The sequence below is a fragment of the Barbus barbus genome (genome assembly GCF_936440315.1).
Source record: "Barbus barbus genome assembly, chromosome: 23".
Lineage (NCBI taxonomy): Eukaryota > Metazoa > Chordata > Actinopteri > Cypriniformes > Cyprinidae > Barbus > Barbus barbus.
The window spans coordinates 5,964,916-5,981,220 of NC_136751.1; the positions used below are offsets into that span (position 1 = coordinate 5,964,916).

The following is a 16,305-nucleotide window of genomic DNA, read 5'->3' on the forward strand; positions in this document are numbered from 1 at the left end:
AAGTAAATAATCATACAGTTTCAATGGTATGCGGCAATCAAATGCAAATATATATGCAGCTAGTTTGTAACCCGTCAGCTGTGCGGCCTCAATTTCTGTTTGTTTTAGCCCTAAAATGTCAGGCGCTGGTTGGGATTGTCAGGGGTTATTGGCTATCGGATAAAGCCGAGTCTTGACAAGTGTTTGCACTTGTCAGCTGCAGCAGCAGAACCAACAAAAATGTTCTTCCTCACAATATACTGTGTTCATCATGAAAAAGCCCCTCAGTTACCCCTTCAACAGCTGAGCCTCCTGTCTTCCGTAAATAAGACAGAAAATTCATAATTAAATCGCAGAGTATCTTTTTCACCATTGTGACATTGACTAATGCGTCTTGTCCGTTCAACCCCTATAAACACATTTGCATTATTAAATTCAACGTGGCAGGCATACATTAAAGTCACTGCATTTTGTGTCTGAAATTTATATCTCAGAGGATGTGATATGAAATGAGAAAGCCGTAGAGAGTAGTCAGGTTTTTCAAAGCCAGCGCTCTATGGTTACTGAAGAGCACTTTATAGCCTCTGAAAAGAATAGTGGCGGAACGTTTGAGAGCATAGAGGAAATCTTATGGAAATTGGAAGTTAATGGCTTAAATGGAAAACATTAATAACACAACTATCGTCATTGAGTGGCCATAATTTCATTCTTAAATAAGCCAGTTTCTGCCAATAGCTTTTCTCAATCAGTTGTATGAGTGATGTTGAAACCACTTTTAGTTTTTGGACCACTTTTATGAAGTTTTATGACTGTTTTTTTGTGATTGTAAAGCTTAAAAGCTCTAGTCCCCATTCTTCTTAATTGAACATAAAAAAAAACCTACAGCTACCAGTACTACTAGGAGCTTTTTGCATTTTCTTTTTTAATTCATACTTTTGTTGCCTCCCCACAACCCCGTATAAATCCCCAAACACCATCACCTTTGAAGGCTTGACAGTCTGTGTGGTTGCATCATACTCATACAATTTTTTTTTTTCTCATAGTGTCACCAGCAACAGGTGGACATTGTGTATGCCGACAGACAGAAGACCCAACCATATCTCCCTCTCTCTCTCTCTCTCTCTCTCTCTCCATGTCATAAAGTGCATTTTTACATTTATCTTAATCAAGTTTGCTGTCACTTTTTGCTGGTGTACACAAAAAGGTGTTTTTTTTTGGTGTGTGTTTTTTTTTTTTTTTTTTTTTTTTTAAGTGCAGAAAGTGTAAGCTATGGTTGTTTCTTTGTTTGGCAGTCATTACTTTTGCAATTATGTTGTACTCAGAAATTGCACACTTTACTTGTAGGTGTCATTATTAATTATCACTCAACAAATGGGGAGAATAGCTAAAAATAAAGAATATCAGTCTTATCCTCAAATCCTCAAATTGAACTTTAATCATCCACATTCATATTCATATACAGAATATCATTGATTTCAACTATGGAGGCACAGCATCTGTCTGTAAACCCCCAAGACCATTTAATCTTTAATGCAGCTGCGAGTACATGATCCATAGGAAAATTATCAAAAGTATTTTGAGAGAAAGCGAGAGAGGGAGTAAGAGAGGGAGACAAAGAATTGACAAGTCTATAAAAGCATATACTTGTACTTATATAAGCAAACAAATGATTCTAGCGAGACTAGACTAAAAACTGAAAGTAAGCTCCTTATCAGAATTACAAAGAGCAATCAATGGGAATTCTAACATAAAAAGAAAAATCCAGTTCTAACTAGTTAATCAAATTGAATTCATTCAAAATGCTCACAGGATCAAAGCTGCATTTAAATGAAAGAATCCTTATATTTATTCAATCACAAATGCATCAAAAATGTGTTCAAATGCGTGATGTATAAAGTATATTATATAGTAAAAGTAAAAGTAAAGTAAAGTCGTGACGTATTGTCAAGTATGGTGACCCATACTCGAAATTGGTGCTCTGCGTTTAACCCATCCAAGTGCACACACACAGCAGTGAGTAGTGAACAAATGCACACACACACACACACACACACACACACATGTTGGGTTTCCATGTTTTATGGGGACATCCCATAGGCGTAATGGTTTTTATACTGTACAATCTGTATGTGCTATTGCCCTACACCAACCCTACACCTAAACTTAGCCCTCACAGGAAACATGCTGCATTTTTAGATTTTCAAAAAACTTTATGCTGTATGATTTATAAGCTTGTTTCCTCATGGGGACCAAAAAATGTCCCCACAAGATTTACTGGTATTACTATCCTTGTGGGGACATTTGGTCCCCAGGACGTGATGAATACCAGGTACATACACACACACACACACACACACACACACACACACACACACACACACACACACACACACACACACACACACACACACACACACACACACACACACACACACACACACACACACACACACACACACACACACACACACACACACACACACACACACACACACACACACACACACACACACTCAATCGTGGTATTGAGGGTGGAAAGAGCGCTGGACATTCACTCCCCCCACCTACAATCCCTGCCGGCCGGGGACTCGAACCCGCAACCTTTCGATTACGAGTCCGACTCGCTAACCATTAGGCCACGACTTCCCCACTATACATATCTATACATTTTTTCTAAATATATGTCAAAAATATAAATTGCAACTAAATCTTTTTTTTTTTTATGTTTTCTTTTGAGCATTTATCTTTGTCAATGCTCTTTGAATTCTTAAGTTAATAAAACTTTGTTTGTTCCTTACCAGTAGTCATTCAGTTAAGGTATAGAGGGAACATCATGAATACATAAATAAATAAACTTAAAAGCTTGAAGCTAAAACTATTGATTGGGCGTATTTATTTATTTATATGTGGATGAGCATGTGTTTATGCAATTTATCAATTTGTTGCCTGAAATAATGTCAAACTGACAATGTCAAAATGTAAAGTTTACTGTAAACATTGATAATGCAGTGTGGGGTATGAGTTGACTGTCAGTCACATGTAATCTTTGAGAAGAGTTGTGGCTGAGTGACTGACTGTTGTACTTTTAGCAGGAACAGCTTCCACCCATCTAGAAAAGCTGTCAACAATCATCAGGACTGTCATGTACCCCTGGCACCATGGAAGTGAAATGTAATTCACCAGTAGTTGCTGAAAAAGAGGTGCAAGTGTCTGAGGAAGTGGCAGTCATTCTAGATTTCCCACATTCACCCTTCAAAAGGCCAGATGTTTTACAGTTTGTAAGGCAGCACTGTATAGTGTTACTGAGATACTCTGGTCATAAAATGACCTAAACATCTAACCCAAATAGTTTGCATGAGTATCATATTTGATGCAACAGGCTTTTATGGATGATATAGTATGATATAGGAGAATCTATAGTTTATATTCAAGAAGGAGAAAGGCCCAAAAGTGAGCAAATGTATGCAATTCGGTACAGTTGCTGATATGGCCAAAAAGGAAGATGGAATTCTGATAGCTTGTAATGTAAATCAATGAGATATTTAAAACAGTAGACTACTTACTGTAAATAAAATGCATATAAATATCAGTTGTCACTCTGTATTTCCTAATAATATGTCTTAGTAAGACAATATTCAAATGCTTAGAGAGCATAGAAAGCAGTCCAAGCAGTGATGGTTGAGAGATGTACAAATAAACATTGCTCAAAATCCTGGTATATGATAATTAATACTTACATTTAAACATGACAGACTGATAATCAAGCAAACCTAAGTGAAGATGCTAACAATACAAAAGCTATTCTTACATTTACTTTATTAAAATCAGGAAGTCAGTAGCATAAAAAGTAAATAAAAAAGTATAAAAAGTACAAAACCTCAATCAGAAGGCAAACAAAAAAAAATATTAATAAATTCAGCCCAAACCTTTATATTTACTTAATTAGTTGATCATTAAATTATAAATAAGTCAACTGATATAAAACTAAAAATTAAACGCAAGTAAATAATTACTGCTATTCTCTTTTTTTTTGGTCTTTTTAGTTTCATAATTAGTTAGGGTTTATTAGAGTGGCCTGGATATGTATAATACATCTGACTCTGTTTGGTAAGGAAATTGACTTTGTGCCATGTCATCATGTAATGTCACACCATTTTCAATCCAGGGCGCCTATTCCTCAGATGAACACTTGATGTACGTCTCTTTCATGTATGTGCCAATGAACATCTGTCTGTGTCAACACAGTTATGTCAGTTACAACTTGACTGGTTTTCATCCTTTCAGCTTTTTGCATTGATTTGTCTGACAGTGTGTTTCCGCAGCTTTTGGTAGTGTTAACTCTGGGGTGTGTTTTGAATGAAACCTACAGTGTTTTAGATGTCGAAATTAGGGCTGTCAGTTTACTATGTTAATTTGGTTAATTAAACTGGATGGAGCTCAGTGGAATGCACAATTGTGGGGGTCTTGAGGGGTGTTTATTTAAATTGAATTTTTTTTTTAATCTTGATACTACGTGCTAAAAACAGAGTGCTCGTGGTTTAAGATGCCATAAGAAACAGTGAGATTTAATGAAACAACCGGATGTCATTTTATACATAGTCCATGTTGAAAGAAATTAATACTTTATTCAGCATAGGTGCATTAAACTGATCAAAAGTGAAAGACGTTTGAAGTTCTTTTGACACTGAAGCCTGGAATAACGGCTGTTAATTTAATTTATTAATTATTTAATTTTGCCTTCACAGGTATATATTCAGTTTATTTTCCAGACACTATATGGCTACATTCACAATGCCAGTGTTTTTGCTTGTAATGTTCTTCTTTTGAAAGTCACTTTGGATAAAAGTGTCTACTAAATGTAAGTGTGTACTTGAGCAAAATGAGTCTGAATGTGCACGGTCTACTTTTGAGCTACAGGCAAAACAAGTGAAAAATGTCAGTTTTTTATTTGAGGTTTTCACAAAAATGAGCCCTCTTCTACAGTGCTCCAAATAGTAATTAAACATCTAAAATGTTTTCTGAGAGGAGTACCTTTTTCTCTGCTCATTTCTGCTGCAAGTTATAGGTCTATTGTTGCAAAGCGCAGCATTCCGGGTTTGTGAATATTCATATTGAATTCTCGATGACATGAGAATTCAAACTCATGCTGATGAAAACAAAACGATTGCGCTGACTGACATTTGCAAGTGCATGAATAAGATTCACACAAACATAATATGTTATGTCTTACATGAATGTGTAGTTAATGGTTGGGGAAAAATCTGATGTGCAACATTATATTTGATGCATGCATTACAGTAGGTCTTAATATAGATCTGTCTCAATGTTAATCAAACATTAAAAGACGGAAACTGCTCTTGATTAAACTACTGTTTATTTGCATCTTTGGTCTTATTTTTTATAACAAAGATTAATTAAAAATACCTGTATTGTGATTAATAATATAATAATTATTATTAAGAAAAGAACTAGAGAAAAATGGGCAACACTGCTTGGTGATTTTGCTTTGGAACCTTTAGAAAACTTTAACTCGATTTTTCTCTATGCTGGCTCTATATTGCCTTCAAATGGCTGTAGCTCAGTCATTTTTTTTTTTGTCTGATTCCAACAAGTCATATATCAATTTGAAAATAAAAATAACTCATTTTTGAAAATGTGCTCATTCCGACTAATTTTGCCAGCACAGGTCATATATATAGTAATACAATCGTCCATTGAGTTCAATTGAGCTCTGAAAAACGGTAGGTCATTTGCTCTGCTTTTCTCACACAACGTCTGTAAAATTCCATAGATTTGAAAATGCAGTTGAAATTTAAATTTAAATGCAGTTGAAATACTAAAATCTGAATCCCTTGTTTTAGCAGTTCAGGTTCGTCCACATTCACCCTCTCACAACAGGAGTGACTATGCCACAGTTTTCTGCTGTTCAAATCCCTTAGCCATTTTCTTGCCTTTTCCTAGTCATCCCAAGATGGTTTATTTTGCTCAGAACCCAACAAAGCAAAGTCCATCCATAATTAAAAACGTCTTCGACTTCGACTTCGATCAAGTAGTTCTTAATGGGGTCATCGGATGCCCATTTTCCACATTTTGATATATTTTATTAGAGTCTTAATGAAAAATCTATAACATACTCAACATACATAACATACAACGTCATTTTTACCCTGTCCAAAACAGTTCTGTTTACAGCAAGCCGTTTTGTTGCATGTTCCTTAAATGCAAATGAGCTCTGCTGACCCCGCCCCTCTCTTCCGAGCCGCTCTCTGAGAGACTGTAAACTTTCATCATGAAACATGCTAACTAGCACATTATTTGCAAAGATTCATTAATAAACCTTTTACTCACTTCTTGCCGGTGAAGCTGGATCACGAATGATTCGCGTGAACATAAACCCATTTAGGTAGATCGGGGGTGCATTCCCTTCAAAAACAAAGGTCTTCCGCAGCTCAGATGTTGGGAGTAAATGACGACTGCTATGTTCATTATTACATCCAACAACAAAACACATCAATCACTTAGGAGCCATTCTACTCCTGCTCCGGCGTCAAAACAATGGTGGACTGATGACAGCTCACTCAGGGCAGAGCTGTGATAAAAAAACAAAGACGCCACTGTCAATCAACAATCGTGGGAGAGCCGTGTGCAGAACTACGTCATACTGCCAATAATCTGAGAACGGCTTGATATGAGAAATGGGTTTGGATTTATCAAGATTTTTAAAAAGCACTGGGTGGATTATTTTCATTATAGGGTGGTGTCACAGATCGACCGGGCTCCATCACCAATCCATCACAGCGATCTCTGTCACCTGAGTTTTGAATAACACCACCTGCACCTCATCAGCACCCAATCAAATCTGCACTACATAAGCACCCATGCTAGTTCAGTGTCAGATCTCGATAATTCGAAGTGGATTCGAAGCTCTTCGCTGTTACTCACCTGATACCTACCTGCTAAAGTGATTAACTCCTGCTGCTCTCCTTCGTGGTCCCTCAGTGTCTCCCTCGTCCGTCTTCCTCCAGCGATCATCCTCCATTGTTTCCATCGTCCGTCTGGGGTGTGTGCTGCCTTCAGTCCTCCACCAGCTCCTGGCAAGATACAACATCCATCAGTATATCTTTTCTGCTTCACCTACAACCTCAAGTCTCTACTCACCGTCATACTGCCATATACTCCTCTGCTGAATCAATAAACATCCTGCATTATTTACTAATCCTCTGTGTTACAGGTGGTTGTGTACACACACTGCCAACACACATTTCAGTTCAAACAACATGTAAAAGTGGATTTTGCATCCGATGACCCCTTTAAAATGTTCAAAATCCACAACAAATCACCTCAGAAACAGTCAACTGGAATGTCGTACACAATCTTACATTCTTCTGTTGAAGTTTTTAAAGGTATTCCATGAATGTTTAATCAAGTACATTTCATATGCTAAGATTTAACGCTCCCAACATAGTAACAAGCCCCTGAGATTCTCTTTCACATGGATGTAAAGTGCTGGATCTGTCTGTCTGGATTTCTCTACTTCTCCCTCCCCCCCTCCTCCCTCCCTCTCTTTCACACAATTCTTGCCGCTTGCCTGTCCATCAAGCATTCAGCCAGCCATCCATCTATTCATCTTTCTATCCATCAAATTCTGTAACTGCCTATATTTATTTCTATATGGACACTTTTCTGTTGATTTCTGTGTAGGCAGCTGTCTAGACACCTGTCTGCAATTTTTGGATCAGTTTCCTCTCTTCTTTAAGCATCTGAAAGCTGGGAGTAAAATTTCTTTGTGGGACTTTTTTTCTGCCTGAATTGAGATGCATGCGCATTTCAGACTTGCTTCTATGTGAGAAAAGGAGCCCTCAGTGAAGTTCTCAGTCTCCAGTTTTGAAGCTATATTCTAAAGGTTCAGGACAGCAAAGGTCATATTTTGCAAGTATTAAAAGGCCTGCCTTTAATTAGGACCTCATAAATGTCAGCTCACTTTTTTCCTCAAGTGCCTCTCTGCACAAACACAGATCGATGATTTGGGCGGCTTTAATTTCTAGAGCTTATTTCCCCTCTCTCCGGGCGAGACAGTCTATAAACGATTCCGTGCCATTCGAAGAATGAAGCATTTAAGTTATCATTTGTGGGGTTATCCTCATTACTGAGCATCACATCTGTGCGTTTAGTCAGATGGCTTGGTGTGTTGGAGCTTAGTCACTTTGCTAAAGTTCTAATTGGCAAACAGCAGAATGAAGAGATTTCAGCAGGTGTATAATGACTCTTTAATTAAGATATTCAATAAGTCCTTCGTCTTTTGGCACCGTTTTTAACACAAATGGGCAATTTAGAATCATTTGTAGCAATTGTAAGTCTACAGCACTGATTGACGTGATATAATAGAGATATAATTAGCTCTGTGTTTTCTCTACGTAAACACTAAATGTGTGCTATCTAAATTAAATTCACTCTGTGTGAGTGGCATTTGCAATAGAACATGGCAATGTTCATGACATGTATAACTTTTTGCCACTCTAATTTTCCCGTGATGAGAAAAAAGCAACAACATAAGAACAAGGTGTCAAACTGTCAGCCTTTCTTTTCCTTTGTTTCTCATCAAATGTGCATTTGTGTTTCAGATGAAAAAAAAAAGAGTTGCTCACTGCATAAATTAACCCTATCTGGCGGATCAGTTGTTCCAGTGAATAAATAAATGAATAAAATTGGTAATTACTTCATATATAAATATAAACATGTAATACACTACAGAAGTTTGGGGTTATTCGATTTACTTATTTAAAAAAAAATGGTAGCACTTTATTGTACACGTTACATGTACTTACTATTATAATAACAATTACATTTGTAATTACAATGCATAATTGCATGTAAGTAACCCTAAGCCAAACCCTAACTATATAGTAGGTGCATGTAGTTAATTACTCAGTACTTAAATGTATAATTACACTGTAACAACGACACCGTAAAATAAAGTATAACCAAAAAACATATTCAGCAAGGATGCGTTAAACTGATCACTTATCAAAATCAATAAAACAATGTCAATATTCTAAAAGGACTGAGTTTGTTACTGCAGTAATTGGATATTTACATTTTCAGAAGAAATTATTTGCTAAGATGTTCTGAGATGTTTCTAGAGCAATGCCAGATGTGATGATGAGTCAACACTCAAATCTCTGGATATTCTGATATTCTATTCCCTCCTTAAGCATCTGTAGGATTTTTATATCTCTGTCTTGTCCACCAAATAAAAACAGCAGTACACCGCATGGTTTGAGGAAGCATTCATGTATGTAGCACATGTGTGGGATGAGTTAAGCCACTGTGCAGTTTTCATCCGATTTTGAGCTGATTTCTATGTTGTACGACTCTTATTTTTAGTTGGGCCATATTTCAACTTTGTTGCGTGTCATTTGTTGTGTTGTTTTAAGGAGAGACAATTAACTTCCCACGACTGCCAATCAGATACATTTCTGACATGTAAGTAATTTTGGTCACCCTTCATGAGGGTATAACACAGTTGAAGCAGAGCAACAAACTGATTGCTCTAAACTCAATTTTTTCTTTTTGCGCCTACGCAAAAGCAGAAATTAAACCATGGTGACACAATGTGTGGTATGGATGGGAGCGATGGAGGCTCTACAGTTCTGGGTTTCCACATGTTTATTTCACACGTATAATTTGAGCAGTCAAGTTGCAGCTTGACGGTCGGACTGTATAGTGTGGGCACCTAAATCATGAGTTTTGGTTTTAAATCACATGCGATTTACTTGTACAGTGAGAGTTATTTAAAAAAAAAACATTGCTGAAATCAGTGAAATGCCGAAGTTTAATACGTACCGTAGGTCTAGGGGTTTGTTCAAATCCTTAACCCTAAACATGAGCAATAGCGATCCATGCGAGTGTATCTTAGAGCCTGGCATTATGAGTCTGAATTGTTAGATGTAACAGCCCTCTCTGTCTTATTTTCAGATTTTGCTAGAGCCATTGCTGGGAGACCTGTATCATACGCTGCAGTGCTGAGGATGAAGGCAGACAGTTCCTCATCCTCTTCACTCAACTCCAGGATGAGGTTAAGGAACAACCATGGAGTGGGATCATTTAGCGAGGATTGGCCTCCGTTTTCCAGACACAGATACTCAGCTCTCAGCTCACAGGAGGACTACAGGAGCGAAGGTGAGAATGAGGCTGAATCACACAATCCCATGCCAATTCACAGATGCATGGTGTGCACTTACAAACTCTCTCTCTCAGATCGGTATTCTCATCATACAGGAGCAAATGAGTTCTTGTTTTACTTCTAACTAACTTTAGAAGTTTGTCCTCACAGTGAGTGGCTCAAATAATGAGTTGACTCAAATATGCCTTTTTTGTTCTGTGCTTTGGACCACGGTTCAATCATAAGGCCAGACTTAACTCACATTCGACAGTCATCTTTCTTATCTTGTTGCAAAGATCATTGCTAGTCAACAGAATAAAGTGTGTTTTGGACTCTGCAAGGTCTACACTTTCAAGAGTACCTTGGTCTAAGAGCTTTCCCAGTTGGGTTTTGATTGTCCACAAGCTAGACCTGCCCCAGACCAGCACTAACCAGAATTTATGACCTGATTTGAGTTTCTGGGGCCTAACAAGCAAGGACTGTGTGTTGGAGTCTTGTGTAACATTGAAAGCAACCTAGACATCTCACCAATGAATCACATCTCTATTCGGTTAGGGTTGACGGGGACCCCGGGCAAGCGGAAATTGAACAGGGATCATTGAAACATCGCTGCACTTCCCAAATTCCCAGCCTTCCGTCAGCCTGACAACTGATGGATGGATATATATATCTGCAGCTGTAGACTGTTTAGGTTATTTGAAGGACATTTGTTCGCGCTGTGGTTCAAGAGTTTTTGACACAGGATTCCTTAACCAAACAGTTCAGGTAAAGCCATATTGAGGTGGTTGCTTGAATAGTTTTATATAGTTTGTATTTGGTTAAAGATGATCAATAGCTGTTTCTCACAAAGTTCTGACATGCAAGTCCATTTTGCCCCTTTTTCTGCACACTTAGAGAGGAAGAGACATCTGACAGACATATAAAACAATCATGTATTCCAATAGATTGGAAGAGAAAATGCATTCAAAATACAGTGCAGCATTATCCATGAATGGTTCTATAGAAAACATCAAAAATGAATGGAAATGTGGGTAGACTAAACAGCCTGGACTCCAAAAGCATGTGAAAGCCAAACTAGCTGGAGCTGGTAGATCACCTTGGCTTAGCTAGTGGAGACCAAATTTGAGCTGAGTAACCTTGAATTTATGTAAGTATGTATTTATTTATTTATTTAATTTAATTTTAATTTAATTAAATTTTAATTTTTTTTATTTTTTATTGAATAGATTTGCTTTTAGCCAATAGATTCACCAAACAAGTCACCAAACAACTGAAGAGGTTATCGAGATTATGTAGTACTTGGTTATCAGGAAGTGTTTAACAATGCATTTGTGGTTCAGTGGGAACAGATGAATAAGTCTGATTGGGTCAGAATGGGGTCACAGGAACTGTCTTATTCGAGATGATGCAGTCAGTACCGCCAACTTCTCCGGATCACCACACCCCATCGGTTTAGGGGTCATCAAGGAGACAACAGGAGAGATAGAACAGAGCCGTCACATAAATGAGGTGTGCACCGCTTCCTTCGCCACACTGTGAGGACAGAGTAATTGTCAGTGAGATGTGTCCTCTCCGTGTAACCTGCGCTCTTCAGGTTGTCATGGAATTATAATGCAGAAGAGCTCATGGGGGGTACGCAGGGATGCTGTTCTCCCGGTGAGGCTGTCGGATCACAGAGTGCCTCGGAGATGACTGATTTCTGTGACATTATCAAGCTGCTAAATCATAAAACACTCAACGTCGCCCCATACTGAGACTACAAGCTGCCTCCAACAAGCTGAACAGCACCGCAGACAGATAGATTCAACATCCTCTTCACATACACTACAGTAATTCTCAGATGGCACTATTTAAAACTCACAACTTTTGTTCACTGTGTAAATTTGCAGTTGCTAATAAACAGCTCAGTGTGATCTCACAGCTTATACAAGAGTGGCCTCACAAAAGTTTTAGAGATGAATATTACGGAAGCATATAAAAGTCATAAAAGTGTGTGGGCAGCAGTAATAATTCCCTCCCTATATCTAGCACACTGTTCTTTCTCACATATGGAGTGCATAATAAATAACAGCCTACTGTAGAGTACTGTATATACCTGTTTTTTTTTTCTTGTCTAGTAAGTAGATGTACTTTTATGCTGTTAGATAGCTATTAGATCCCTGTACTACATTTGTGACTGCAGACAGCTGAAAATAAGTCTGTTGCAAATGCATAAATGGCTTGTGATAATGATAAATTGTGATTAATCGTGATTAAGTGGGTTTGCAATTCGGGTTGAATGACTTGTTTGTAAATCTGCCTGAGAAGAAGGAATCAGTCAACAACTCATTCACCGACTGAATCAATGGAAACAATTCTTGACTCATAAACTCACATACAGAATCAGTCAAAGCAATTTTTGAGTTAAAAATGCGCTGACTGAATTGGGAAAATCAATTATTGAGCTTGAGGGTTTAAATCATTCAAAGCCTTTTTTAATCAAGTCACTTGTTGAATCAGTCAAGTGGTTCTTCAGTTAACAGCTCTATCACTGAATGAATTGGTTGTAATAGTTAGCGAGTGAACACAAGACTACCTTATTGAATTGGTTGAAGTTAGTGAACTACTTTTACCGAATCAGCCAAAGCAATTCTCAAGTAAATAACCCACATACTAAACTGACTGAAGCAGCTATTGAGTCTTTTGAAACCACCTGCTTTTAATGCTTAGAAGCTCATCTTTGCAGTGAATTTTTAGAATATGTCTACCATTTTCAGTTTTATTTGAAAATGTGATCTGTCATATATCATTGAAAATATCTAAACCAAGTGTGCTGCACATGACCTAAAAAATGAAGCCAAAACATTTTGAATGCCATCTGTTGGTTGGCTTTAAATACCCCGCCCTCTCCATGTAAACAAATGAGACGTGAGCCAAACTAAATAATCAAACTTCACCTCAAATAAATTTATTTTTCATTATTTTAGGTAGTTTTTGTCATGCTAATATATGTTCGGGTGTTTGTTTTTCGAATACATCTGCTTTTAGTTAGTTATTTAATGCTATAAAAACAGGGTGTTGTGTCTTGACTGTGAGCTTGTGATTGGGTCTGTGGGAGTTTGGGCGGGACTTTGAGACGGCAGCTCCGCCTTAAAATCAGTACTGCGCAGACTCTTGTTCTGAATGCATCACTACTGTGCAAACTTTGACTCCAAATGACGATTTTCACAAGATGATGGTGGCCATACTGAGATGTTGTGGCTTCACTTTTCTAAGGTGGAAGGAAGTGGAGACACATTGTCCATGTTTTACAGTCTATAGTCTCAATTATAGCAGAACACAAACAGCCTATTTTGTTTCAGTTAGAGATCAAAATATACCAATGTATAAATATACCAATACCAAAATATACTATAACTTTTGATAGGTTTGAGCAATGAACATGATTTTTACACAGATACAGTTGACATTAATCACTTTTTTCAGAAGTGTTGTAAAATGAGAGTCTGCAAACATGATCCAAATTTATCTTCTTCAATATTTTGAAAGGTATTCTATCAAATGATACCATGTAGCCTAACTGATCTGGTCTTGTATTGTTGTAGAGTTAAAAGCACTACTTTTAAATATAACACTTTGGCATGAAGTCACTCTCTTTAACAGTCTCTGACTTTCACTGTTTGGCACTTTGGTACATCATTGCTCTTCAGCCATTGCTGAATATAATAGCCTTCACCATAGCCTTCACTCTTTTTCCAAACCCCTGTCACTGTCCCCACACAAACTGCCATAATCTGGTTTTCTTCCAGTTCTCAGATACCACACCACAGTACACTCATTATAAATATAGCGTGGGCCAGTGGAGAGACCTTGTTTAAGATGATACCTGAACAGACTGTACCTGCTCAAACCGAGCTGAACAATAGAAAAGAGTGAACCGCGACACTCTACTATAATTGCTTTTCAACTTTTAGACATATACAAAGGCTCCATGATGTGCGCTCAAATATGTCACAGCCTATCTGTGAAATTGTGTACTGCCATGAGCACTCCCTGTTTAATAGTGAGGGAACGAATGGTTGATTAAACTCTCAAAGGCATTCACTAGGCAGGAAATCTGACGCCTCGGGAGAGGTTTTTCTCGCTTGAAGAATTGGCCCTTGTTATTTGAGGCTTTTGTTTAATTTGAAAGAATGATGCTTTTGATGGTTGGTCATCTCTGTGTCACACGGCCAACAAACCATAAGAGAAAGAATAAGTCAAACTGGAACACTTTCCTGAATCCTACTGGCTTGTACCTTCCCTGACACAAAAGTGTGAAGTCTTCCATGCCTGTTTGCATTAAATAAATAGTTAATTCTGAAATTTAGTAATCAAATACCAGAGGATTTTAGAGAGCAAAATACACAAAGAGCAAGATACACAGTATTTTTATTTTTTTGGGGTTAAAATAATCTGTTAATTTTGAGGAGTAAAAGTACAGTTGGAAGTGTTGGATACTTTTGCCCAACAACAAATTACTTCATACTTTTTCCAAAACATTTAAGGAGAGGGATAACCAGTCCTGTCCTCCAGCTCTGGTGTATTTCTGATTAATGTATAATTCCAAAGAGTGATTTGTTTCCCACTGGAGACCCAGTCTGCAGACAGGAGACTGCACAGATTACTGTTTCCTCTCTTCCTGAGGAAGAAAGGCCACTTTTTCCAGTCGCTTGATCATTTCTAAATGTTAAGAAATATCATGTTGTCTCAGCTACCAAAATTAGGTTAAAGGCCTATATATATATCTGTTAGATGGTGGAGTTGTGTTAGTAACAAACATATTTTCTTTGAAGCACATTCGATCATGAATTCATTTCTGTATCATTGTATATATCAGTGTACCACAACTGTATTATAATCTGGTGCACTTAAAAAAAAAAATATGATCAGAAAAAAAAAATCTTACATTTTTTATCATTACTTTAATCAAAATAATTTAACCGATTTCAGCTTAACGTTTTAAGTTATGCAAGATTCAACTAGACAAGAAAAAAAATGACACAAATTTAATTATATTTAAAAAAAAAATTAAATCTCTGTACAAAGGTAAAAGGGATTTTAGGGAGGTTGTAATGCTTATATTGTTAATCCTGCAGTACCTGTAAATGCTATATGTTTATAATAATTATTCAATACCACTGGTATGCATGACATCGGCTAATAAAAGATGCAGTTAATTTAAGTGGAGTTGCTTTACACTGCACAGACACCTCATCTGAGTTGTAAATATGCTAGTATTTACAGTACACAGAAGTATGTTTACACAGACACACAGATGAGGCATAAATCTATTGACATGGATTCACAACAACAAGAATCCGTGGATCAGATATGAATGCTGAATCGCATATACTCGCATGCTGATTGTTATGACAGAGACACTGTAGCCTGACAAAGTAGATTTTACCAGGTCAACTGCTTTCTATGATCTGAAGGAAAGTGGGCGGGGCCCTGTCATCTAGTTCATACAAAAGGGTTGTAATGTTGTTACAGTATGTTAGTGATCTAATCTCGTAATTGTATCACCAAGTGTCTTCTTTCAAAATATCTGTGATTGTTAAACCCTGAAAAATTGCTGAAGTAGTTATGAAATGTGGTTACACTGTGGTTTGCCACCATGATAACACACTTTTGAATGTAATCACAAATTGTGTAGCAGTAAGAAAGCATTGTGCCTGAGGGCTGGCATGCACACAGAGAAACTGCATTCATTGTGCTGGGTGATGGCTTGTATCATCAGAGAAAAGGCTATATATATATATATATATATATATATATATATGTGTGTGTGTAAACACAGATTGTGAGAAGGTAATGCAGCAGTGCGGTGTCTGTTTAGCGGAATAGCAAATACTACTAACAAGGGTGTACTTAACCACTGTCAGGGTTACGTGGGGAACAAAGGAGCGAGGAGACAAGGAGAATCTTCAGAACACAAATCTTTAATTTTAGACATATATGACATACAACAGCAGACAGGAAACAAGGGGCAGAACACACTATAAATAGACAGAACTAAAGGGGGGCAAACGAGACACACCTGGAACATAATCAAAACACGGCTGGAACTAAATGAAGAGAATGGGGACCAAACGAGAACAGGAAAAACCAAATAAGGACATGGAAACACATGGGGACCAAGA

At 37.4% G+C, this 16,305-nt stretch overlaps 1 protein-coding gene across 1 annotated transcript in view; it reads left to right on the plus strand.

The window, feature by feature from the left end:
* Positions 1-10,007: 10,007 nt before the first annotated feature.
* cntn5 (contactin 5) overlaps positions 10,008-16,305 on the plus strand; it is a gene marked incomplete at its 5' end in the record, with an annotated part of 143,570 nt that continues 137,272 nt past the window's right edge. Inside the window, one exon of the mRNA XM_079373669.1 lies at positions 10,008-10,158. Within this exon, the coding sequence (XP_079229795.1) occupies positions 10,008-10,158 (151 nt within the window). The remainder of the gene's footprint in view (positions 10,159-16,305) is intronic.